The following is a 25,683-nucleotide window of genomic DNA, read 5'->3' on the forward strand; positions in this document are numbered from 1 at the left end:
TGCATGATAAGAAACATGTTGCAATAAAAGTCAGGTGATGCAGCCTGCTAGTACGGAACTGTTTTGCCACTCTGAATGGAGTCTTATGGACAGTTTTTGCTTTGGAGAGGGTTTGGTAATAAGGTTTCATTGATGTCACAAAACTGTATATTGGTTTTACTGTCTGCAATCAAAAGTGGAGAACTGTCTCCCTCTACTGTTCATTCCCATGACATACAGTTATCTGTATGAGACTGTACTGTATTATATTCCGTCCATTATATTATTCTGTTGTGTGTGTGTGTGTGTGTGTGTGTGTGTGTGTGTGTGTGTGTGTGTGTGTGTGTGTGTCTGATATTTACCATGAAAGACGCTGTTGTCTGTGAGGAAGTGCCGGCGGTACTGTGGCTCTCCTTTCCTGTTCACCACCCAGGAGCTCATGGTGAGAAGAGGAGGACAAATAACTGGACGGCCTGCGAAGGAGAGGAGAGCTGAAAAGAATAGCAGGATCTTGAATGAATCTAAAAAGGTAAGCTGTTGTCTTGTGCTATGAGCCAACACACAAATCTGAAGACAAACAGCACAACATGCAGTTTAACAGAAAACTGGTTTACAGGAGGAATGACACAGTAATTGTTTCCTTTACTATGAGGAGACAAGGATAAAAGTTGGAGATTCTGCAGAGGAAATATTTCAAGTTCATTTTAATAAACTGTGGATTTTCTGGCAGCATTTAATTAAACATGGAAGCACTAAATTGAAAAACTACGCCTGAACATCTTTGCACCATTAGCTTTAATTATATTAAGAGGTGAAGAAAATATGGAGTCAAAATGTAGCGAGTCTGGAGAGTTTACTATTAGGGACTGATGAACCATTATAATTACACACAACTTTATTATTCAATGTGAAAAGAAGTCAAATTGTGCAAGACACATTTTCAGAGTTACTTAAGCAAAAGTCTTAGGGGAAATACTTTCTTGAAAAAATGTATTGTTATGATAATCAAAATCAACATGTAATTGAATGAAATCAATGAAAGTGACATCTTTTAGCTATTTAGTCTCTACATTCTCTAATCCTAACTGTCTTCCTGCCTGGTCTCATCCCTCTAGCCAGTTGTCGACCTTTTTGTTGTTTTATTTTTCAGCATGTGTTTCTCATTCATCTTCTTTCTGTTTCTCTTCACCATTATTCCCGGATTCCTAATTTTCCACTACTTCCTCCTGATCACTTTTCATTCCTACCTCTCCTACAGCTAGTTTCGCTACTTAGTGTTTCCCCACCTGTTGCTCATCTGTCTTCCTGTGATTTACTGCTTCCCACTACAAAGATACTCTCTCTGGCTCCGTCTCTCTCCCCCCACCCCTCTCTCTCTCTCACACACACACACACAGTATAGTATGGATCTGGAGAGGCTCGGAGCCTCTGGGACAGTTATTGGCGCCTGGTGCCAGCTGACCTGAGGAGAGGTGCCTGTCTGGTCCAACATGTAGAGCTCATGGGTCAAGTATCTTTGAGGTGAAAGTACTTTCCTGTGACCCTGCCACCACCTCACTTTAAAACACAGAAGCCTGTGATGTGTGGGGTGTTTCTGACAAAACATATGGGCAATGACTCACTTGCTCTGTTAATGTGGCACTCATCCCATGATGAATCAGTATGTTCATAATACAGAACTTGATAACTGTAATGTAAATGTATCTTAGTACCAACTTGTAGTGTTTTATAGTGCAAAACATCTCGTCTTATGATTATGTAAGGACAATGTAAGGATAGCTCTTTTATCATTATCAATACTTTATCATTAATTAAATATTAAGCTGTGTTCTGATATCTTTGTGGTATGGAAGGGTTGAAAACTGTAATGCCATATGGACAGTCAGTCCTCTGAGGCTTCTCTTCATAGCCATTAAACTCTGTTTCACCTTATGCCTGCAAGGCCTCTCAGCTGCTCTGAACTAACTGTAGAGCATGGCCCCTTGTGGCTTACTGCTTAATTATAGAATAATGTTTCTAAATTACTGTTTGATTTCATAACAGAGTCCAAATTAGAGATAGGAGCTGAGCAGAAGTAGATGACTGGGGACATTGTTTGAGCGGCTCTAACATGTCACATTGTGATACAACTAAATTATATGAATCTACCACACTGAATGTGCAAGTCAGCAAATTTTATAAATGCTGCGCAGAGAGAGGCGGCAAAGTAATGTGATCATGGTGGAGCGACTGTGATGCTGGTGCATCTGAATGGATGCATTCGTTCTACACTGATGTCCATGCTGTGCTAATGCAGAAGACTCCTGTTCTTGTCTAACTGAATTACTAATGGTATGTGGTACTCATTGATTGTGTGGGTGATATTATGTATTTAGTATTTAGTCCAAAAACAACATTAAAGAAAAACAGATGTTTTTGAAAGACAAAATTGAGGAAAAATAATGACTTAAGACAAATGTCCACTCCTTTAAGTTAAAAAAGAAAGTATTATTTTCAGTGACAACTTAACAATTAGGTAATTAATTATTTAAATCGACGACTTTTATATTTAGTCATATTTTAACCTCCTGGTTAAACTCTGATTGTTGCATAATTTCCTTGTACAATGAGGGATTGTTACCAATGTTTTGAACGTTCTCACTTTCGGTTCCACCACGAAATGAAGTGCTTTAGATAATATGCTAACCATCCTGTTTACTACCTTTCTGATAAGATGACTGCTTCTGTTTCTTGCTGCATGTTTTGGGTTTTTAAGTGTCCTGTGGTAGTTAAATGATTAAGATCAATGATATGCAGATGCTTACCGATTCATTTTGGTTTTTGATTGTGGGCCAGGAATAAAAACCACAGTAAATGTCTGTTTCTAGAAATAATAAGAAGTGTTAAAGCCACGTTATGTTCATTGTTACTGATGACCCACAGTATAATAATCTGACTAACCAGATATCCCAGACAAAATTTTAAAGCTGGCATCGTTACGAAATCATGGCCAAAACTATGAACATAACACCCAGGTTTTAATAAGCTAGCATCACCCTTTAAGGGGCTGCTCAGTTTGCATGCCACACGCAGCGGCATGAATCACCTCTCATATATGAGTGAATCTAACAAAGGCCTTCTCATGACATGCAGACACAAAGAGCAGCATCTGTCATTCCATACTGACACATGCCAAAGCGCACTCTACTTGGACATGAATAATGAGATATACAATGACTGCTCTATTTTATTTGATGTGACCAGCTGTCATAAATGCTGGGTGATTATCAGCCATGTTTAGAATTAAAACGGTAGTTACCATGACTAGAGATGAACAGACATTTAATATCTTGGTTTGTATTTGTGTGTATAGCTGTGTGTATATACATGCAAGTCTAAATTCATATGTGTTGTGGGTTTTATTTCCATGACATCACACGGCACAGCAATAGCCACCTACTTCCCTTAAACCTGTTAACATAAATTGTCTCAGTAAAGACAAGGAGAAGCACAGGCTCATACACAGCACAGTTATGTTATCCCCCTTAACTACAAATCAATTGGGAAGGCTTGGGATCCAAATGGCACACAGCCTGTAAACCACCTTGCTGTTCTACAGAGTCAATGAGTAGCTTGTAATTGCCTGTTAAGCAGTTATCAGAGCAGAGAGTAAACAGTCTCGGTATGCTGTTGGCTAGACAGATGGTTTCACGCTAAATGCTTAATGCTCCCTGACTCACTGATATATAAATGTATGGGCTATATAGGCAAGATGGAAAATAAGAGGCATTTAAATTCATGTCCATTAAATTACATGTAAGAATATTGTCATTTTGAAATACGGAGTCGCAAATTTGGGAATGGTTTCCTTAAAATAAAGTTTCGGTTCCATGTGTTTGTGTTCTGGGTGTGTGTTTGTTTGCACATTAAGGTTTAGGGGTGGTCAGACCGCTTTCACATCAAAGACTCACCGAGGGCATGTAAAATATTTGTAGTGCTTGCTGCATCACTACAGTTTGTATTCCATCTTACAATCAATGAAACTGAATGATCTGCTTGTTGTCTATTTATTGTTTCTTTACTTTTGTGAAGATCCTATTCTTTATACTTCAAATGTCATGTTTTAGCCTCATCATGAATAAGTGCTATAAGGATTTCATTACTGATTGATTGTTTTTTTGATTTGTTTTCTTGATTTTCAATTAATAGGCAAAGTATTATATATGACCAAGAATAGCTGTAAATGTTCACATTTGAGTAGATGGAACCAGCGATTTTTTAAAACAATTTTACTCTTTAAACAATTAAGCAACTGTCAAAATCTCAAATTGTAACTTTAAATTGTCCAGCCAGTGCTGCTTCAGTGAGCCTTGGACCTGATAAGGAGACAGCGAACCTTGAGGCAGCGAGGTTACTGAGGGGTCAGTGTTGGGTTACAGAGGGGCAGGATGGGCAGTGAGGCTATCTGAGCATGTCAACAGGAACATCATGGAGTCATAAAAACAAAAACAGTGCAAACAGAGGAATCTCTTCTGCAAAACTGCTATGTATCCTGTCAATTTGTAAGGCTTTGTAAGGAAGTGCGATAAGTGTCAAAACATTTTCTAGTACATCTTAAAATGATTCTCGTATTTCAGTGTTACATGCTGTATAACAATGGTTGCACATTTGTCCATTTTTCTGTCTCCAGGGGCAGTATATCAAGTATACAGCATATTTTTTGAAAACTTTAAGAGCTCGGTCTTATTTTAACCATCATGTGTGCATGTTTCAGTGGAAGCACGTGTGTGTGGTGGAGTCGCCTTGCTTTACCATGGAGCTGAGGGGTGGGTATAAGGCCATAAGTCAAACCGTCACATCTATTTCAAGCAAAGACACAAGTAACTCTCCTTCCTGCTCCTGCTTTACTTTTACTCTGAGGTTTTTAGTATCAAACTGTCTGCATGTTCTGCTTAACATCCTCATTGACAAGAGAGACTTGTTCATTTTCTGCAAGTTGTATGGAGCGAGTGATGAACACTGCAGTCCAATACACAGTTTCCCATTTCAGTGTAAATGGATATGAGTGCAAGTGCATGATTGGCCTCTGACATTAGCGAAGTGACAGCTTGTTCATTCTGTAAAATAATTGGAACAACAACTAAATGTTGTGTCAGAAAGTTCCTTTCTGCTGTGTTTCTTCTGTCTTTCACCTGCACGCTCAAGCTCACATACATTCGTGGTTTGGCTCATTCAATCCCAAACTTTTCAGCCTATGTCCTCCTGTCTTCCTTTCCACCAAGAAACTTCTATTATTCATGAGGGATCACAGCACCCACAAAGAGTCATGTTTCCACTCCTACAAACCTACACCAGCAAGCTGATACACTGTTCACAATACTTCAAGTCACATAATAACAAGGGAGTCACTTCACGGCTGATGCATTCCTTCACACACACACACACACACACACACAGATACACATACACACACACATACACACACATACACACACACACACACAGAGATACACATACACACATACTCTGCAGTGCATGTGGGTGTGTGATGGAATAGCTGCTTACCAGTGAGTGTTTATTGTGACGGGGTGAAATAAATACCGGCTTTTTTTTTTTTTTTAAAGAAAAACTTAATTAACAAGAGCAAACTACAAATTAAAAGTGTCTGAGTTTTGACTTGAGGCCCATACACCTGTATCACTTTACAAGTACAGCTTTACTAACCCTGCCTGACAAAGACGCTCCTTGTATTAGATGTTGACAACACTCTGTGAGTTTTATCATGCAGGAGCAGGAATGGAGAATTACCTTGGTGTTTTGGGAGGTGCCTTTGAGTGAGTGTCACACCAGCTCTCTGTCTCTTTAAATCTCTTTGTCTTTCACACCCGGCCAACTACCACGACCCACTCAAATCAAATCAAAAAATCCCCAAGGACTCTGCTCTCAGATGGGGGAGTGCCCCATCTCTTTCTCTCTGGGATGGCTACCGGCTGAGTGTAATAAAGGCCTTTGTTATGCTGCCCTGCTGCAAATCTCTGTTGCAAAAACACAATGGCAAGGAGTGAAACGCATGCAGCAGAGAAGTGTTTTTCTCAATCACACAGATGAATCATTGGTTCTAGTACCAAACAAGCCAAAAGTACATGACAAAAATATATAACTGACCAAATCAGCACAGGCGATTTGTGCTTGTCAAAATGATCCAAGAATGAGAAAATGATTGCCTGTGGCTTACCTTGAGTGGTACAATGAAGATAAGGACTGACATGTGTTGTGTATTTATTTTGCAGAGCCTGTGTGTCCAGGCACACAAGTTTAAGAGGTGTACATCTGCTTGGATACTGTATACAGTATCCTACCAACAGTAAATTTAAAGTGACAGCAAACTGTGTGCAGATTGTCATAGTCAGAAAAGTAGAGATACATTCCAAGAAACACTCTGAGTAATTAAAATGTCCCTTCATAGATAAAGCGCATGTTTCTTCAAATTAATACTGATTAACTACTGTCAGTTATTCATGTATCTGTTGAAGCATCATAAGCTTACTTACGTCTGTGCCTTCAGTTTCTGATTCTGAAACCACGTTGTCAGCTGCCCCACGAGATCTTCCTACTTTCAGCAGAACAGCAGTCCTTCCATGCAATGAACTTCCATGGCATGAGGCACAAATAGGCTGTAATATAAATCAGTGATAGTCCCAGTGGTTTGGTGTCAGAGAGCAAAGGTCCAAGCAACTTCACTGGTGTGGGCAAGTACCCACCACCACATCAAGCACAGTGCCTTTTCAAATGACTACTACTAGTGTGGGACCAGTGAATTTGAGAAAGCCTGGAGTGGATTTCGGAGTGGACTACTTTTGGAGAGATGGTTTTCAGTCCTTTCATTTAGATTAGGAACAAAAAAGAGAAATCAGACTAATTAAAATACATCAGAATCAAGGAACACTGACATAAGCTGATATCCTTACTACCCCTTTTTACCAGTGGGACAATACCTTATTTTTCTTTAATTTATTTAGATGAGATGTAAATACTATATACTATATACTATATTTGACATAGTAATTATTTTTGTTTTCATCTTTAAATCATCAATCAATCACATTTTGCCGAGTGGCATTTAAAAGATGATGAAGAAACAAGCTGTCCTAATTCCTCACTTGAAGTTCCAATAAATATCAAATTGTTGAAATGATCTTCTTGCTCCTTTCAATCATAAAATTGCTACTAAAAAATAAAATCTGGTCAATTGGTGAGTAATGTAAATTATACAGTATGGCAAGTGACTATGCCCTACGTTGATGCCCGATGTGTTTCCAGTCAAAAACTGATTACAAATGGCAAATTCCTACCTGCACAGTCACTAAATAATCATCAGTAAGATGCAGTTACACTAGAAATTATACAGCCAGCTAAATATTTAAACTTCCTCATTGAACAATGCAATTTCCCTGTGAAACTTTATTCTGCCTTCCCCCTGTTGTCTGTCTCAGCCGTGGTTTCCCTCCCACTCCTCCCTCAGTGACAGTTCAAAGTCTCACTGCAACAGCCATCAGCCTGAAATGCACCTTACAATTTAAACCAGCCCACCAATCACGAGCCGCTTCAGCCGTAACAGTCGCTAGTAACATTTGCACAACAAAAGGGAGACAGGCTGATTCATCAAACCCCCCCCTTCCCTTCACTCCCTTTCCCTTCCACTGTGACTCCTCCTCTCCTGCTTTTGTGCTCAGACCCAAAATCCCCTTCTACCCCTGTGACCCCCCTCCCCTCTGCACTAATCTCCTTGTGCCCATTGCATTCACTGCTTCAGTACTAGCTCTCCCTGCACTGAGACCCCCTCACCCTGCACCCCACTGGACACACATCACGGTCTGGCGTCATTTGTAGGGCCCTCCTCCTTTGCCTTGCTTAGATGAAGCATGAATAAAAAAAACGCAGCACAAGGAAGCACAAGGTGTAATTTTGGCTGTGAACTTGTACCGCAAACAAATTATACAATCACATGAGCTTAATCCTGGACACATAGGTAATTTGCTTTGGGGCCTATTCTTCTGCAGGTGTTGATGTATGCTCATTGGAACAAAATCAACAGATAAAAATCATTATTTGTTCCACTGTTGTGTGGTATTCATTAGTTTCTACAATAACACCTTATAGCACTATAAGGTGTTATTGTGTTATTATGAAATCAAAGGCAAGTTATGGGTTTAGTCACCTTTGCTTTTTGTTTCAGTGCTTGAATACTCTAATGTCATGGTCACATTACAGCTAAAAGGGTCCTCTTTATAGGTACTTAAAGACCCACACACACACACACACACACACACACACACACACACACACACACACACACACACACACACACACACACGGCTCCCATGGGGTTTGGGGAGGCCAGTATAGAGTTTACCCCTTTGGATCGCTTTGGTGTTTCTATAGCAACAGTGATTTCAGAGAGTGGACAAGTGGACCTCCCTCTCCATTTTGAACTCCATTAACATACCCCGCCCCATCTTGTGTTTAGTGGGGTGTCTCACATACACACATACACACACACACACATATACACACACCAACAGAGGAGGCTGTGCTTAGTTGTGGGTTAATGGGGTAATTGAAAGCTGAGGGATTATTATCAGGGTTTGAGACAGGGTTTCAAATAACACATTTTTTATAAAACCTCGAAAGACTGGAAAACACAGTCAAATGATACAGGTGTCCTAAGGAATGTAAAGTAACATTAGGCAAATTAAAATGTTTTCATTGCCTGAAAAGCCTATTGGTCCCAGCAGACAGTTGAGTGAAGGATGGGACAGTTTTTCAGCCTACAAAAAACTTTCTAACTTCCTGTTTTACACCAGACATGTGTACAGTACAGGGACTCCATTCAATAAAATAAATATACTTCCATAAATTATGAGGACTGATGTCATTTTTTGATTGACAACAAACTTTTTGTGTATACTGCCTTGAATCAATCAGTCACATCCTTTTAAAGATCCTCCTCATAAGTCTGCATAAAGCACTGTCTCTGATGGCCTTGGAGGCTCTTTCCCATAGGCTGTCCTCCTTCCACAGACCCCTCCCCTTCCTCTCAGCTTTGACCTCTGCCCTGTGCAGCCGTTTGTGGAGACGCCAGTAGAAGCGAGAGTCCAGCAGGACCGCAACGGGCGCAGTGCGAGCCAGACCGAGCATGAGGACCTCTTCGTTCATATAGTAGCTCCACAGCAACCCCTGCTGGACAGGAGAGGAAAGACAAGGAAAAGATTTTTTTATAAGTGAAAATAAATTCAAATCAGTCTTAACATTAAGATTTCAATTATTTTACTTTTTTTCAGATGCTGACTAAGTGACTGATAATTTCCCTCCTTTGTCTTGGTTACTGGATGCCTCACCCTGCTTTGAGACACCAAACAGTGTAGTATGTCGTCATCACGTGTGACCAGCTTCAGCCACACTGTTTGGGCAGGAGCCAGGTTCTTCTGCAGCCATACCCTCCCCTCTGGTGTCAGCTCCACTCCTGCAAGATGCACCAGCAATGGAGACGTGGACACATCTGACGAGGACATAAAAGGGACATTTACCATGTGTTACAGGAAAGCAGAAGTTCCATCTTCACTTCTATGGCCAGGGCTTATGCACACTCTGTACAATATTCATGCTAATCATGGTTAGGGCTGGATAATGTTTTGGTTTTTTCACACGAGTACAAATGTAATACCTGAGTTTCAGTGGCAATATAAATATACTACATTTATTGTTACCTTACTTTGAGAAATATAAACTTTTATCATTTAACAAAAAAGCCAAACTTTTCAAATGTTAAATGATGTTTAAACATCATTTCAGTCTATTTTTGCAGGCTTGACCCTGTTTACCATTCATCCCTGCATTTTATTTTGAATATTAGGACAAGTCAAAGCATCCTTCGTGAACTTCATGCTTCACCCAGTGGAATGCTGTCTCTTATTTCTAACAGCCACCACACCAGATCATAGATGGATAATTTTCAGTGTACTTAGAGCCGACTCAGAACTTGGTAAAAATGCATTTTCTGCGTATTATCTTTTTATTTCACAGGATAAACTTCATCTGAAAACACTGCTGTCGTATCAGGCATTCAAAGATCAGATTTAAAAATGTTTCATGAGGAAACTGAATTGTTTTAAACAGATGAGCTGCACCTCTCATGTATCTCAGGTCCTGTTTTATTGTGTTTGTTGGAAATGAATGATGTATGATCTTATGCAACTATAAGACACTTATTTTGGCCAGCTCTCTCTTGTAAAAGAGATGATGTATCTCTCAAGAGACTTCCTGGTTAAATAGAATAGAAAATAAAACATGCAGTCGTACAAGAGGTTAAACTGACTAAAACTGGCTAAATTATGTGATCAAAGAATGTTGTTAATGTAGCAAAGAAGATTACAAATCTGACCAGAAATTCAATGCCAGTTTTTGGTTCATGACAGTTTGTGATACAATGGTTCAATCCCATGATAACCAATTGAGAATATATGGTAAATCGCATCTGACCAAGATTATCTATGAAAAATCTGCAAATTGTCTTTGTATAACAGCCACAGTCCTAAACAATGGGACTAACCAGCTTTGAAAGGTGGAAGGTGAAGTGGGACAAAGGCAATATTTGAAATTGCTAGATGACACCCTGGTCTGATCATGTGAGTCCTTTACACTGAAGTTGCTGATGGAGCACTCTATATAAAGCATAAGCCTCCTAGTTATATTGCTCAGTGAGTACTATAATTTAATATAACAGCTAACAAGCTTACCTGCCACTCTTGCTCATGACAAGATGATAAAATGCATGAGTCTGACTTTACAAAGTAAAAATGCCACAATGAACACACCAACATTTTTGGTGTAACAAGATAAGAAGTTGCCCCTGTAGTAAACTATTACGCTGTCAAACTGATGAGGGAAGCAGAAGGCGGGAGTTGACACATACATTTTCATTTTTCAGATTTCTACTGAGCTGTTCTTGTGAAGGACAGACTCCACTGCTCCATAAATCTGGGTTCTGGGTTCTGAAGTGTATATATGTTTACATGCCTTCATGATTTCACAAAAAGGATACCCCGCTTTACCCTTGTGCTTTGACAGTAATGGCGAGAGGACTGGCAGATAAATCGGTACGTGCTCCACTTCAAGTCCTTTCTCTGTGATCGCAAGAACTTTCCCACGAAGGCTGACGTTCCTCTCAATGAAGCGAGCGGGGATCTCAGACACAGTTTGAAATTTGGTGATCTGAGGAGAAAGAGACAACTCGAGTATTAACGTGCAATGACTTATGTGGGTAAAATATCTAAAAATGCAATTCATTAGCATCTTACAAGTGTGATATTAGAAAACACAGTGAGATTAGGAATAAACTGGGTCAGTGGAAGAAGACTTTGGGTTTTAGTCAAGCTGTTAGTTTGCAAAGATCTATACAGTTTCCACTTCATTGAGGAATAATAGTGTAAATTTACAGCCTTAAATAAAGTAGGGAAACTATTAATTTATTTATGGAATGGGCAACAGCAGATGCCTCAAATCCAAAATATACATGTGTTGGATTTAGCTGAGATTATAATTTAATCAAATACTGCATGCCTTTCTCTCTTACCAGTTTGATACTCCTTGCTATTAGGACAACACCAGCGATCGCCAGGCCAGTGCTGATGTTCTGAGTGAGAGACAAGAGAGCAGTGAAGGTGAAAGAGCTGACAGGATGACAGTGATATCATCGACTTAGCTGAACATGTGTTGGACACTGACAATGAGAAAGACTTAGAGGGTATCAAAATCCACTGGGGTCAACTGGTGATGCTTGACAGGATTTCTGCTAAGTGTGATGAATTGTTAGACATGAATGCTTCTTAAGGAGTCCAGATTTATGATTTACCCTCTTTTACCACTAAATAGGCCACCAGACAACTGAAAGATAAAATGTAGATGCAGGTGGCTCAGGTACAGTCTGTCCACAAAGTGACCATATTGCACATTCATGCTAATACATCACCAGTCGATTGCAGCCCATTGCCTGCACAGAAGGGAGGCTCCTACCCGCACAAGTGTTAAATTGTCATCTGCAAACTGTGATATTACAGACACGACGTTCTGAGACGACTGGTTTCCTCGCTCTCTTTGTTGTCTCTCCCTCTCTCCTGCTTCAGTTTCTGTTTCTCTGGAAGTCTCCGGCATGTTGTTGACATTTTCTCGATTCATCTGACACCCCGCCTTTTTGGGAGGGACGTACAAGAGGATTTCTTGTGTAGAGTCTCCGCCCTGTGGCTCGGTATTGATATGACAGGATGGCGTTGAAGTGCGCCTGAATTGCATTAGGTTGATCTATATACAGTATATATGTTGTAAACATTTCCAAAATTGCAGTTATGTCATTAGTGTAAAAGTTATTAACTCCCAAAAGCTCATTTTAGAACTGTAAAATAGTGGAGGACAAAAGTTGGTCATGCACATTGCAGCTGAGATTCACATTAGCCTAATAAATACCACTGGGAACAGTGACGTACCCATCTTTGTCTGCACAACTTGACCTAGATAACTTCATATCTGCAGTATAATTCAATGCACAAAGCAAAAGGCTCAGTCAGACAATAGAAGTGTCCCCTTATTGATATTCATATTTCTTATAATCTATTTTAATGCAATAAGACATGTTTTGCTCCAATAAATCCACAATATTTCCCACTTTCTTGGACCGGTCACATGCAGCAGATGTTGCACAGTGAAACATGTTTAGTAACAGACATCAGTGAGGAGTGACCACTGACTGTATATGACAGATGCACCGGAGCTTTCATCTTGTAAACTGTGAAGTCATGGAGCTACTTGAAGCCGGATGACGCCCCATTACCACAAATTGGCCAATAGGAGGTGAGAGGCAGAGTTGTCCTCCTGGCCGCCATTAAAGAATTCAATCCATGAACTGAAATAATGGATATCTGCAGGACCCATGGATCAGGCAGAGGAGAGTAGCCGATGAGTAGCCTCACTAACTTGGCATTTCGTCCGTTTTAAGAATAGTTTTACTATGACGGAGCACTGTGGTGGTTTTAGTGAAAAGGAGGGCGGTGTAGCTAATTGTTTTATGTAGCTAACAAGCTAGCGTTGGAGCTCTGGTATGTTAGCTTGTGTGCTAGCAGGCTAGGAGAGATCAGGGGGAGGGGAGAGTTCCTTTGCTTTGAAATTGTTTCAGATCAGCTAGCTGGCATTAGCATTAGCACACCAGGGACTAAGCTTTTGGGGTGAAGTTTTTAGTTTTCAAGCTCGTATTTCTATTGCGCATATAACTTTTCTAGTGTTGGATTTAACGTTAGTCTGTCCAGGTCATGTAAGCGTTGGCTGCTTGATGTTAAGGTAATGTAGCAGCAAGCTTGCGGCTAACCAGATCAGACAATACATTTCAAATAGGATTGATGAATCCAGTAGCTAGAAGCTTACAGTTGACGCTATCAGGCTGCCTGTCTAACGTTAGCTTAGCCACCAGGCTAGTGGTGGCTAGCGCCGGTTAGAAGTTGTCTGTTTGAGTAGCGGTAGCTAGGTGTAGCTAGCAAGTTGGTCAGCGCTTTAACGGGATAACTACAACTGAACATCGCTTCGCCGGCGAGGTAACTAAATCGGCTATTGCCCTCCGATGGTGATTGAGACAATGGACTTCAACGTTACAGCCACGCAGTGAAAGGATGAGTTCGTGCTTTGTACCAAACGGGGCCAGTTTGGAGGACTGCCACTCCAACCTCTTCTGCCTGGTGAGACTCTCTGCTCTCTGCGCTAGCTAGCGTTAGCTCTCACACTGAGAGGCCAGAAAGCCATTTTGGCTAATCAGGCAACAAGCTTTGTAACGTCAGTTGCAGATTGGCGTGAAGGCATCGGGCCTGCAACTTGCATGATCGTGATCTAGCTAACTTTCATAACAGACAGCACATACTGCAGAGTAGTTATGTTGAAGAGTTGCACATGAATATGTCATGATAGAGTGCTTACAGAGCATTGGTTACAAAAATATTCAACTAGCATTAACGTTAGTTACAAGATGGTAACAGGTCAGACCAACAGTCGAATTATTTAAAACCTGTTAACACATCTTATCTTTCCTTATTTTAAATGACACTGCAATATTAAAAGAGTCACGTAGTGGAACTTAAGTCACATGGTTGCTGTTTTAAGTTAGACTAACTAGTCTGATTTTTAGACTGACTTGCAGTGGTTAGTCATTAGTTCTTAATAACTGCGGAGTAAATTACTACACATCAGTTTTGTTTTCAAGTATGATTGTGGTGTCACACGTACAAGGCCACATATTGCAAAACTTTCAAAGATGTCAGCAAGCCTCAGTTTTCAACTTTTTTCATTGGAAGTGTTTTTATGTATGACAGGAAAAGCAGTCATCATATGTTCAGTTGCTGTGGGTCTAAGAAAAGAAACACATTCATTGAGTTATGCAGTCAACAACAGATGATTGGCTTAATGCTGCATGTTCATTCTCACATTGTTTTTCTCCTTCTCTTTAGGCTGATTTGACTGGAATAAAATGGAGGCGTTTTGTGTGGCAAGGACCCACCTCTTCGCCCATCCTTTTCCCTGTGACTGAGGAGGACCCTATCTTATGTAGTTTCAGCCGATGCCTGGCGGCAGATGTGCTGAGTGTGTGGAGAAGGCACCACACCCCAGGTCGCAGAGAGCTCTGGCTTTTCTGGTGGGGGGATGACCCCAGTTTTGCAGAGCTTATCCATAATGAACTCTCAAGTAGGTGGTTGCGACATCTCCATGTTTTGTGCACACTGAAAATGATGATTTGTGATTCTCACAATATCAGAGTCGATTAACAGTAAATATATTATTCACTCACCAGAGTGAATAGCAACAATATTTGTACATCTACCCTAAATTATAAATAAATGTATTCTCAGATATCCTAAGTAGTTAGTCCGATGCACACCTCTAGATGTTAAAAAACAAAAATTCAAGAGTGTAATGTTGATAGTATGAGCAGATACTATTTTCAGCTGCTGTGCTGACAGAGAATTGCAGGCAAAAGTCGTCCATTTGTGCAAACTTTGTTCATGTTTAAACATGTTTGGTGTTTGAGGACGATGCCAGCCATTCTAAACTGCGGCAAAGAATTGTAATGCAGTTTTAATGATACAAAGTCTGATAATAAGTTATGATAGCCAGACTGATTTGTGGCTAACAGGTCTTTTTAAAGTCTCTAAAGCCATGTGGAATCTATTGGCTGTCAGCCACAGAGGCACAGGCGTGTATGGTAGCACTAAAACAAGCTATTGTGCATCAGAGTCACCTGACACAGTCTTGATTTTTGGATGACTGTTTCGTTCCACCTTGTTAATATTCATGTCTATGGGGGAAAAAAATTTGCCTCAGGGGCTGCCACACTGACCAGGTATTCTGTCTCCTGTCTCAAGGAGGGTCAAGTGTTACTTTAAGACAACACACAGAGACAGGGAGAGCAACATTTTCACAAATCTCACTTACACTGCAGAGAGAGCTGGAAGGTTTAATTTGGAGTTTAAAACTTACATTTAATCTTTATGAAGCTTGGCTCTTGAGGAAACATTGTTCATCAGGCTTTACCCGTAGAACAAATTCAGAACTTTTCACTATAATGTCTCACTTTGTATGAATTTCTGTCACTTAAGTCTCCAATGTTGCCACCTAAAGGGCTGAATTTTTTATTTTGGATTATTTTTTTCCATAATAATCTATAAGATGAATTTTGAAGTCAAATGTGTTTCTTTCTATCAAAATGGGTCATTACTGCCGCAGTTGTTTACAAACAAGAAATGTCTCCTTGTATGTGTCAAACCCATCTAGCACCCCACAGTTTACAGTAGACACAAGGCAGATTTCTTTATCAGGAATAAGGTTTGCTTGTTGAAAGTAAACGGTTTAATGTCTCTGCCTTGTTTCAGGTGAGGAGGATGGTGAATGGGAAAGTGGCCTATCCTACGAGTGTCGAACGCTCCTGTTCAAAGCCATCCACAACCTTTTGGAGCGCTGTCTCATGAACCGTGGCTTTGTTCGCATCGGCAAGTGGTTTGTTAAGCCGTACCAGAAGGAGGAGAAGACCATTAATAAAAGGTATGTCCCCGCTTCCTAATAGCAGAAGGAAAATGAAAATTATATGACCTGCCATAAATTCTTGAATTAAAGCCGGCACTCAACTAATGGTCAGGTCGCAAGTTGTAGCTGGGGCACATTTTGTTCAGCGAGATTTACCTGTACCTCTACCTATTGTGTTGATGCAACAAAATAGTCATGTAATACTCAACTATCTGTTGCTCAGATTTTCCCTTTCTTGCGGAATTACTCTTCTCACTCACTAATTTAAATCTCGGCTGATTCTTCATTTGTCAGTGTTAAGATGCTGTTAGTGAATCTTAACACTGTCTGCAGATTTTTTGCAATAAAAAGGAACAGGCTCTGCTGCCTAGATAGCATGAAAGGTTTTAATGTGAACATGCTGGCTTGCTGACATTATTTTAAGGCGCTCAGAAATCAGATCCAATCACAGAATCTATTCAAAAGCTAGAAAAGAGCACTGATCAGCTAAATAAGTGAGAGCAGTGTTACGGTGCTATCAACTTATGTAGGAACAGTGAGGGTCCCTGGCAACATACATGTAGTTCTGGAGACTTTCTTTGTAACACAAAAGAAGCTGCACAGTTGCAGATGATAAATATGGCAGTAGAACAAGATGTCACGTATTGTACTTGTTGTGATGAAGGGCTGAACATTAGTCAGTATTTGATATTGGAGTGTTGGTCAAGATTTGCTGCATGTTGGGGTCAGCTGTTGCAGCTGGATTTATTGTGACATTGGCTGAGAGCTGTGTTTGAAGCATGCATGGAGCATTTTATGCTGACCCATCATACAGACCTTAATAAAGATATTGTAAGGACAGAGGAGGATGTGTGTAATACTACAGTGGGGAAAGCCTCATCAGATGTCCTCATTGTTATGAGAGTTGTGCTTTAAAGTTCCCATATCAGTTCCTGGCTTGTGACGGCATTTAATCATTAAAATTCCCATTTGGGATTCAAATGGAGAAGTGGAGCTGGATTGTTTCAACTATGTTGTTAAAGGCTGATTCTGGGAATAAGACATGATCTTCTTATAAGAAAAATAGTATGAACAAATAGACACACAGCTTTCACTAGACTGTTGACTGCAATATAGCATCTGCTGCCCTGATTTAACTCCTGCATTGTTTTTATACATGTGAACTACACTTAGGTCAGTTCTGAATAATAATTTAAAAAGCACTTACAACTAGATCCTAAATCGGATATAATTATAATGGGATGGAGTACAACAGGATTTCTAACTATCAGCCTGACACATTTTTCACCTGGTTTTACATGTGAAATGCATGAAGTAATAGCCATCCAGAATGCAGCATAATGTCAGTTCAGTCTTTTCCAAGGTACTAGAACAACACTTGAAGTGTGATGTTTAATGTCTACACCTCCACTTTTCCCAGCTGCAAAGTAAAACTGGTCTGTGTTGTTGTTATTGTAGAAATGCAAGCTTGAGGTGAACCAGCAGCAGCACATAAATATGTGTCTGGTTCAGAGTGGGGTTCTGCGCCACTCTATTTCCTTACCTCTTGTACATAAGGGTGCTGACATAGATTTAGCGCCCCCCCGTTGCTCTTGAATGAAGGGGCTGGGGAATCCTGGAGTTCCCTGACAAGCTAATTTGAGTCTCGCCTTTTTGGCTGCGTTGGTCCAAGCTGACTTGCATTTGATGCACAGCCCTTTGGCTCAGTTCCTTCTGGCAGCTTTGTCAATGGTTCCAGAGAGTTTTAACAGCTATATAAAAGAGTTGTTGCATAGAACAGGGGCAGATTTCTTGCTCAATGGTGTTTAGCGTCTGTTTTTACATAAAGATTGTCTACAAGTGTGTGTGTGTGTGTTGAGGCAGCACCTCTAACAGAAGAGTCTGGCAGTCTCGCTGTCGCCTGCCCTCTCTGGCTGGTAAACAGGGCAGTCTTTGGAAAATGCTGAGTGTGCACTGTGGTTTTACAGCAACCATGTCAACAAGCACTATTTTAGTGCATTTAGCAGCCTGGTCTTCCAGAAGTAGTTAGAAAATAAAGATGGATATTGTTGTAACATTTCAGTGCTATAATAATCCCCCATGTTTATTTTTGTCTTATATTTTTGACTGTGTACCATTTGATTGGTGGTATTAGCATGCCCTCATGTCTCTGTCTGTGGAAGCAACAGTTGTCACCTGAAAGCATGAAATGAATCAAAGTGCAGTTATGCAAAGAGTTGTATTTGTCACGTCATCTCCTCCCTTTTCAGGCCTCTCTTACCCTCGAGTCATTCCTTAACAATGAGTGATGGACAGTACACTGATAACCTCAATAGCCTGCAGGGGTTTACATTAGCTGTTGGGTGCTGACTGCCAAGTGAAGCTTGTGTCAAGTGTTTCTTTTTTCTTTTTTATTTTTACTTAATGATGTGGTTATGCGTATGGACTAATCTCTCTAAACATTACAATCCCTCTTTTTATCTTTGACTCACCTTGCAGCGAGCACCTGTCTTGTGCATTCACCTTCTTCGTACACGGCGACAGCAACGTCTGCACGAGTGTGGAGATTGCTCAGCATCAGCCTCTTCAGCGGCTGAGCGAAGAGCATCTCAGCCTGGTCCAGCAGAGCTCCAGCCCCTTGCAAGGTAAGATCACAAGAGTTTTGCACAGTAGTTATGTTTTACATGGAATTGGTCTATGTCTTAATAAATTTTCTGTCAGGTATTTTAGAGGCACGCATAATTACTCTGACTGTTCTCTGCCCTCCAGTCATCCTGAGCCCGTATGGCTTAAACGGGACCCTCACTGGCCAGGCTTTTAAGATGTCAGACCACCCTACTCAGAAGCTTATTGAAGAGTGGAGGCAGTTTTATCCCATCAGCCCCACTCCCAAGGAGGTTCAGGAAGACAAGATGGAGGATACGGACTGGGAGGATGACTCCCTGGCAGCGGTTGAGGTCCTTGTCGGTAAGTTGTCATTTAACTTTATATTTTTTAATATTTACGGTCTGGTTATTTTTCTTAGGTCTGTGTGAGGGAAAGCGTGGTAAAGTATTGAAAGATGGATTTGAAATAGTTTTTTTTTTTTATCAAGGGGTTTGTGACAATAACACATGTGATATAACCAGCCTTATCCATTTAATATAAATATTGATTGGAGGCGAAGGTTTTATTTAAAAAAAAAAAAAATAAATAAAAGGCTGTTTTCCTTTCTTTTGCCAAGAATTTTGAAAATGGTTGAGTGCTTTACAGTGGATTATAGAATAAAATACTATATACTTTTGCTACAGCAATAGTCTGATCTAAATAATCAAATAATTGTTTTGTGCAATTCAGGTGCACATATAACGATTAGATCCTGTCATTCTTTCTGGCTTTAGATATTAGGACTGTTTAGATTAAGATTGATTTCTGTGCAATTTATATGCTGTTTTTTAAATGAACTAATGTGTTTGTTTGATTCCAGCGGGAGTAAGGATGGTTTACCCTTCCTGCCTGGTGCTTCTTCCCCTGTCGGACCTCCCTGCTGTGGTCCCTCAGGGTTCAGCCAACACCTCAGGAAGCCTGTGTGGTGCTCAGCAGGGCCAGGCTGCTCACAGAGATCCTGCCATGTCCTCTGTCACGCTGACTCCTCCCACGTCACCGGAGGAGGCTCAGACTGGTAAGAATGCTGCACATTGACCATGATTAATAGAATCAGAATTAAACGCTTCCACATTTATCAGCCTTTATTTTTTCTTGAGATTGTGCATATTAACACTATTGCACTTTTCGTCTCACCTTGCCTCCATAGATTATCAGCCTGCCCAGCGGTGGCTCAAGTTGTCCTCTGCGTCCGATGGCTACTGCTCTAACAACACTCTTCATGGGGGTAAAATCCCTCGAAGGCTAGCCAGCCAGATGGTGGAGTGTGTGTGGCAGGAATATAACATAAACCGTACAGGGAACAAGTACGTTTCATCTTATCTCTTCCTCAAAATTAGCATTGCCAGTCAGAGAAGTGCTTCTATGGTTGACTGATAAAATCTGCTCTTTTTTATTAGGAGGAAGTTTACTACCTTGACAAATGGGGCCTGTGAGGAAGAGTCGGATAAAAATGGACTTTGGGATTTTGTGGAATCAACTCACAGGCCGCATTGTAATTGCTCAAGGTATGTTGAGTGGAATTTATTCACTAGTGGTTTACAATTGAAAGAAAGTATTTTGTAAGCATTATTTATTTTCTTGTTTTCATGTAGACATAAGAATCAGAAACAGCGATCCAGCAGCACCTCAGGACACCCACCTTCATTAGGCCAGCCTGCCCAGCCGGTGCCCAAACACAAACTGGGCGAGAAGCTGGAGAAGGGGGAGAAGCAGCAGAAAAGGCCGCAGACACCTTTTCACCACCGAAACTCTGTGAGCGAGGAGCAGTCCCTGGAGCCACAGACCCAGAGGCTTTGTCTAAGATCACAGGAGGAGGGCTCGTATCCCAGCCTTCACCACGTGGACACGGCACCCTCCAAAGCCCCTACGCTACACACACACGGCCCCTCTGCAGACCTCGTCGGATCCCCACCTCCCCCTCCTCTCAGCCCACATCCCTGCGATCACGTCGAAGGCGACATGACTCCAGGTGGCATGAAGAACTCGTCCACGCCTATCCACCAACCGTTCTACCCGCCGTCAGTGGAGCCATGTCTGCTTCCACAGAAAGGCTCATCTGAGGAGCCTCAGCTGGAGAACATGCCTATGCCTCTGCCCTTCCCCCCAGCCTACAACGAAACCTTGGAACCCACTGTCTTTGTAGGTTCAGCCATCAACCCCAACGAAGACTCCACACACAACCCCTGGAAGTATTTCAACCTGCCCAGGAAGAAGGCCTCCAACTTCCTGACACCCCAGCTACCTGTGGATAAAATACGAGATGATTCTGGGGGAGGCGGAGGAACAGACAGCGTAGTTTCTGTAACCGAGTGAGTATTTAATTAGTCATCCTCACACGCATTAAAACAAACGTAGGCGTTTATTTAGTCAGCGCTCTTGCATCCATCTGACCAGTCTCTACACAATTTCTTTCCTCACAGGTTGATGTCGGGCTCCACGCGGCCCCTGAAGGTGTCCCAGGAGCTGGTCAAGACTTACGCCCAGCGGAGAAACAGCCATCTCGTCTCCGCCATAGGAGACGGAGAGCACAGTGAGGAGCCAGACCCTTATGCCTTCTTGGAGGGAGATGAGGAGTTCAGCTTCACTGAGAAGAAGGACAAGCCTGGAGCAGAGAGAGAAGGCAACAAGAAACACAAGGTGTGTTCCTGACCAGGGTTAAGTGTGTGGTATATGACAAGAATTTTCGTTTAAATCTGCTTTCTTTTCAGGGTAAAGTAGCAGTGGGAACCTGGGATAGTCGATGTTTGAGCTTGTATATAAACAGCTATATATTCCAGAGAAGTAATAATTTTCAAATAGGAGAAAAAATTTTAAGTCCTACTCCTGTCACTCCCTCGTCAGACATTTACTGATGTTAAATTATAATTTTGCCAGTTTCAGGCCGTTCATTTTAAGCATTTTATGCCTGAGAGATATGACACCAAAATTCCAAATTAGGATGTTACACAAACTTGACTGACAAGTTTCATGACACTGGATACAGGGATAGACCTGTAGCAGCAAACACACATATCATGGTAATCATCACCCTGCAGAGTAAATGTGTTGAATTTACATCCAGCACAGCTGCATCTTTGTGCATAATGAAACAAAACAATGGCCCACTCATAAAAGTCCCCATATTGCTACAGGTGGTAGAAAGAAATTTAACATATTATTACGTATTATTATCAGTGTGTATATATATATCTACTCATCTACTCTGTAAAATTAAATAATTCTTTGATCTCTTTTTTTTTTTTTTTTTTTCTTTGTTTTTGACCCAGGTGGATGAAGGAACTGGAACTTCAGCAGACGGTGAGAATGCCATCCCTTTGTCTGTTTGGCCTCTAGTTTTTGACATTTGATTGAATTAAATATTTGGAGTTTGGCATCCCATTCAAAGCCCCCTCTCCTCCTATTTGTGTTTTTTTTTCCGTGCAGATGGTCAGGGTGCTTCAGGCAGCAAACCCTCTGCCTCGACCAGCCTCATCCATGAGAACGACTTAGCTGTGTCCTACAGCGACCTGGATAAAATCTTCAATTCAGATGAAGATGAGCTGGCGGTAAGTGCATCTGTGTGCCCAAAAGTTGTACGTCTTACACTTAAGTTTTCCAATAGTCAGGAACTACTGCTGATGTGGGCCTGTGAAGCCTGTTGAGACAGTAAAATGCAAGATGTATTGTAATGTATTTGTTTCCTCCCTGTCTGCACAGCCTGGATCCAAAAGAGCTGGAGCAGGAGCAGAGGACAAGTTTGGCTGTAAAGAAGCCAAACCGGCCACGTTGGACCCCCTGTCTTGCATAAGTAAGGAGAGGGAGAATTGGTTAATCATCAGTTGTACATGGTAACTTTTATGCACATGTTGTTTTAAGAGAAGTAACAATGTCTTATTTGTCTAGGCTCAGCAGACCTGCACCAGATGTTTCCGACCCCGCCCTCCCTGGAGCAGCAGGGGTACTCTCCCATGAATTCCGGGAGCAAGGATAGCCTGGAAGCAGGGGCGGGCCTCACCCTGTTGGACGGCAGCCAGATCAACAGTCACTTCAAGATGGAGGTGGAGGAGGGATTCTGCAGCCCAAAGCCATCTGAAATAAAGGTACGACACATCACACACCCACCAAGTGTGGGGGCAAGTGGAAAATCACACGATCACATCAAATGTTTTTGCAAATGTATTTGCATTCAATTATTAAGTGACTGGTGTCTCTGTTTTCAGGACTTCTCCTTTGTGTACAAGCCGGAGACGTGTCAGTCGTTCATCGGCTGTTCCATGTACGCCCCTCTGAAGACACTACCCAGCCAGTGTCTGTTGCCTATCAAACTGCCAGAAGACTGTGTGTACACGCGCAGCTGGACTCTGGGCAAAATGGAACTGATACCCCCAGTGTCAAATGTCAATCTCCTCACCAAAGACAGGTAAAGCTCTGACCCACTGGTAATGCTAAATAGGTTTTATGGTATCCACTGAAAATTGTGTGATAAAATGACCAAAAAAAAAAAAAAATCAATAAGAAATTAAAGTGTAGAGATGGCATGGAAGTAGAAAATATGTGGAACCTTTAGAATCTGAAATCACTGTTGATCTCTCTGTAACAGTAACGTGCCCAGTGTGGAGCCAGACTACAGCCAGACCTACACCCCTCAGACCCACACCCCTTTCATGTCCAGCAGTGCACCACCCAGTAACAGCGGCACAGGCATCCTGCCCTCTCCAGCCACGCCACGCTTCTCTGTGCCCACCCCTCGCACACCACGCACTCCACGGACTCCCCGCGGCCCAGCCAGCGTCCAGGGCTCGCTCAAGTATGACAACTCTGACCTTTACTCCCCGGCCTCCACGCCCTCCACCTGCCGACCCCTCAGCTCCGTGGAGCCGGCCACAGTACCCTCCATCCCCGAGGCTCACAGCCTCTACGTCACCCTCATCCTCTCCGAATCGGTCATGAACCTCTACAAGGACTGCAACTTCGACAGTTGCTGCGTTTGCGTCTGCAACATGAACATCCGAGGGGCAGATGTAGGAGTGTACCTGAAGGACAACGGCGAGGCCCAGTACCCCTGCACTTGTGGCTTCAGTGCTGTCACCAATCGACGCTTTGGCCAATCAGCCGGGCTCTTTCTGGAGGATGAACTGGATGTGGTGGGACGGGGCTCAGATTCGAGTCGGGACACAGAGCGGTGTTTTGAAGAGCTTCGAGCTTCCACAACTCACAAAGCTGGCAGCCTGAAGGAGAAGCCTCCAGATGAGCTAATCCTGCTGCTGCAGGATCAATGCACCAACCCATTTGCCCCAATGGCAGGTGTGGAGTACCCCAAGCCGGGCTCAGCCCCCAGTTCATTTCTGAGGGTTGAAGAGAGAGACTGTTATAATGACTGCTACATGGCGCTGGAGCATGGCAGGCAGTTCATGGACAATATGTCAGGAGGCAAAGTAGATGAAACACTAGTGAAAAGCACCTGTCTTCATCAGTGGCCAAAATGCAAATGTATGTATTCACATATTACTACGTCTTACTACATACAAGCTTATTTTTCCTTTATTCATTCGTAACCTCAAACAAAGTAAAGTTAAGACTTCTTCTTTCTCTTTGTTTTTCCTTTTGTAGCAGCAGACATGAGCAAACTGTTCTCTCAGGACGTCCTGCGGGTGTTATTGTCCCTCCAGCCTGTGCTGCAGGACACCATTCAGAAGAAGAGGAGTGTTCGCTCCTGGGGTGTTCAGGGACCGCTCACCTGGCAACAGTTCCACAAGATGGCTGGGAGGGGATCATATGGTGCGTGGAAAGCGTTTGTGCCTTAGTCTGATGTCTAAGTGACTAGAGATTGGTTTTGGAATATTGTGGTGTTGATCAATTTGTTGTGGAAGACAAAGCTGAGCTTTTTTCCTCTTTTCACCACAGGCACAGACGAGTCTCCTGAGCCTCTGCCCATCCCGACCTTTTTGGTTGGTTATGAGTATGACTTTGTGGTGCTGTCTCCTTTTGGCTTGCCCTACTGGGAGAAGCTTCTCCTGGATCCTTTTGGCTCCCAGAGAGATGTGGGATATATCGTCATATGCCCGGAAAATGAGGCTCTGCTCCGCGGAGCGAAGACCTTCTTCAAAGATCTCAGTGCTATGTATGAGGTACGCACCTGGCAGTTTATAAAACTCATCCTTCTTGTCCTGACATGTCCACAATAACAGTTTCACTCTCTCAGAAATGATTCACACTTTCTATTTTGCTCTCACTCCCTTTTATTCTACAGGCATGTCAGCTAGGGCAGCACAGGCCCATCTGTAAGAGTCATCAAGAGGGCATTTTGAAGGTCGGTCCCACAGAAGGCAGGAGCATGACGGAGCAGCCCCTTAGTGACTGGTTCCTTAAGATGGCTGCCAGAGATGGAAACAATGAAGCCTTTAATAAGCTCAAACTCTTTGCTCAAGTGTGTCGCTATGATCTAGGTATGGTGTTTGTCCATGGCTGAACCTGAAATTAGTAAGGTCTCATGGTTTGTAAAAAAATGATGATTGATCATTTTGTTTTCACTCTGTGACCTCTTGCAGCTCCATACCTGTCAGAGCAGTCTTTGGATAGCTCTCTATTGTCCCAGCGCAGCCCTACGGTGACCTCTTCCTCCTCCTCCCAGACCTCCAGCTCTTCCAGCACCTCCTCAGGACCCCAGAGCACCAACACTACCAGCTCCAGCACCAGCTCTGCCCAGCCTGCCCAGGTCAACAGCACCCCTCCCTCTTCCTCCTCAGGCTCCCAGACTATCGGGGGAATGGCCTCGGCCAAGCCAAGCTCCTACTCGCCATTTGGGACAGCCGGCTTGCAAGGCAACACATCTCAGAATGGACCCCAGTCAAACTCACAGGGTGCAGGGGGGCTGGCTGAAAATGGACCTTCAGCCAACCCGCCTCAAGTGCCCACTGAGACGCCAGAGAGGTAGGTTACCACTGCTTTTATTTCTACTGATGGGATGTTGATCTGTTTTGGGTTTTTTTTGTTTGTTGTTGTTTTTTTTTT

General features: G+C 42.3%; 3 protein-coding genes across 7 annotated transcripts in view; 1 reads left to right on the top strand and 2 right to left on the bottom strand.

Annotated features, from left to right (window-relative positions):
* Positions 1-6,798, bottom strand: part of plch1 (phospholipase C, eta 1) — a 59,294-nt gene extending 52,496 nt beyond the window's left edge. For 2 of the 3 annotated variants that reach the window (XM_023431531.2, XM_023431528.2), the window contains exons 1-2: positions 6,510-6,798; positions 342-452 (exon numbers count right to left, since the gene is read on the bottom strand). In XM_023431531.2, coding sequence (XP_023287299.1) covers positions 342-420 — 79 coding nt within the window. In that variant the 5' untranslated portion in view covers positions 421-452; positions 6,510-6,798. Of the gene's footprint in view, positions 1-341; positions 471-6,509 lie in introns of all 3 variants that reach the window. The other variant, XM_087169984.1, reaches the window with a different exon arrangement.
* A 1,106-nt stretch (positions 6,799-7,904) lies between these two features.
* On the bottom strand, positions 7,905-12,306 carry miso1 (mitochondrial inner membrane subdomain organizer 1). Of its 2 annotated transcripts, none has more exons than XM_023431526.2 (5): positions 12,031-12,306; positions 11,591-11,650; positions 11,070-11,229; positions 9,357-9,517; positions 7,905-9,198 (listed from the first exon to the last, which is right to left on the bottom strand). In XM_023431526.2, the coding sequence occupies exons 1-5, from the start codon at positions 12,304-12,306 to the stop codon at positions 8,944-8,946; spliced, it is 912 nt and encodes a 303-aa protein (XP_023287294.2). In that variant the 3' UTR covers positions 7,905-8,943. The 2 variants fall into 2 exon arrangements, with proteins under 2 accessions (XP_023287294.2, XP_087026094.1); XM_087169968.1 differs by having other exon boundaries at positions 7,905-9,195; positions 12,031-12,206.
* Positions 12,307-12,875: 569 nt separating this feature from the next.
* On the top strand, positions 12,876-25,610 carry LOC111673691 (mediator of RNA polymerase II transcription subunit 13-like). Of its 2 annotated transcripts, none has more exons than XM_023431527.2 (20): positions 12,876-13,736; positions 14,499-14,733; positions 15,918-16,086; positions 18,547-18,692; positions 18,817-19,014; positions 19,514-19,708; positions 19,841-19,997; positions 20,091-20,198; positions 20,286-21,002; positions 21,114-21,330; positions 21,960-21,990; positions 22,117-22,238; positions 22,390-22,480; positions 22,576-22,772; positions 22,893-23,092; positions 23,273-24,162; positions 24,283-24,450; positions 24,577-24,800; positions 24,923-25,118; positions 25,221-25,610. In XM_023431527.2, exons 1-20 carry the CDS (start codon positions 13,671-13,673, stop codon positions 25,604-25,606), a joined length of 4,713 nt encoding a protein of 1,570 aa, XP_023287295.2. In that variant the 5' UTR covers positions 12,876-13,670; the 3' UTR covers positions 25,607-25,610. The 2 variants fall into 2 exon arrangements, with proteins under 2 accessions (XP_023287295.2, XP_087026092.1); XM_087169966.1 differs by having other exon boundaries at positions 24,286-24,450.
* The last annotated feature ends 73 nt before the right edge of the window (positions 25,611-25,683 follow it).

This window comes from Seriola lalandi, unplaced genomic scaffold (assembly GCF_002814215.2).
Source record: "Seriola lalandi dorsalis isolate HSWRI2012SDOR001 ecotype SW California unplaced genomic scaffold, Sedor1 jcf7180002054924, whole genome shotgun sequence".
NCBI classification, from domain to species: Eukaryota; Metazoa; Chordata; class Actinopteri; order Carangiformes; family Carangidae; genus Seriola; species Seriola lalandi.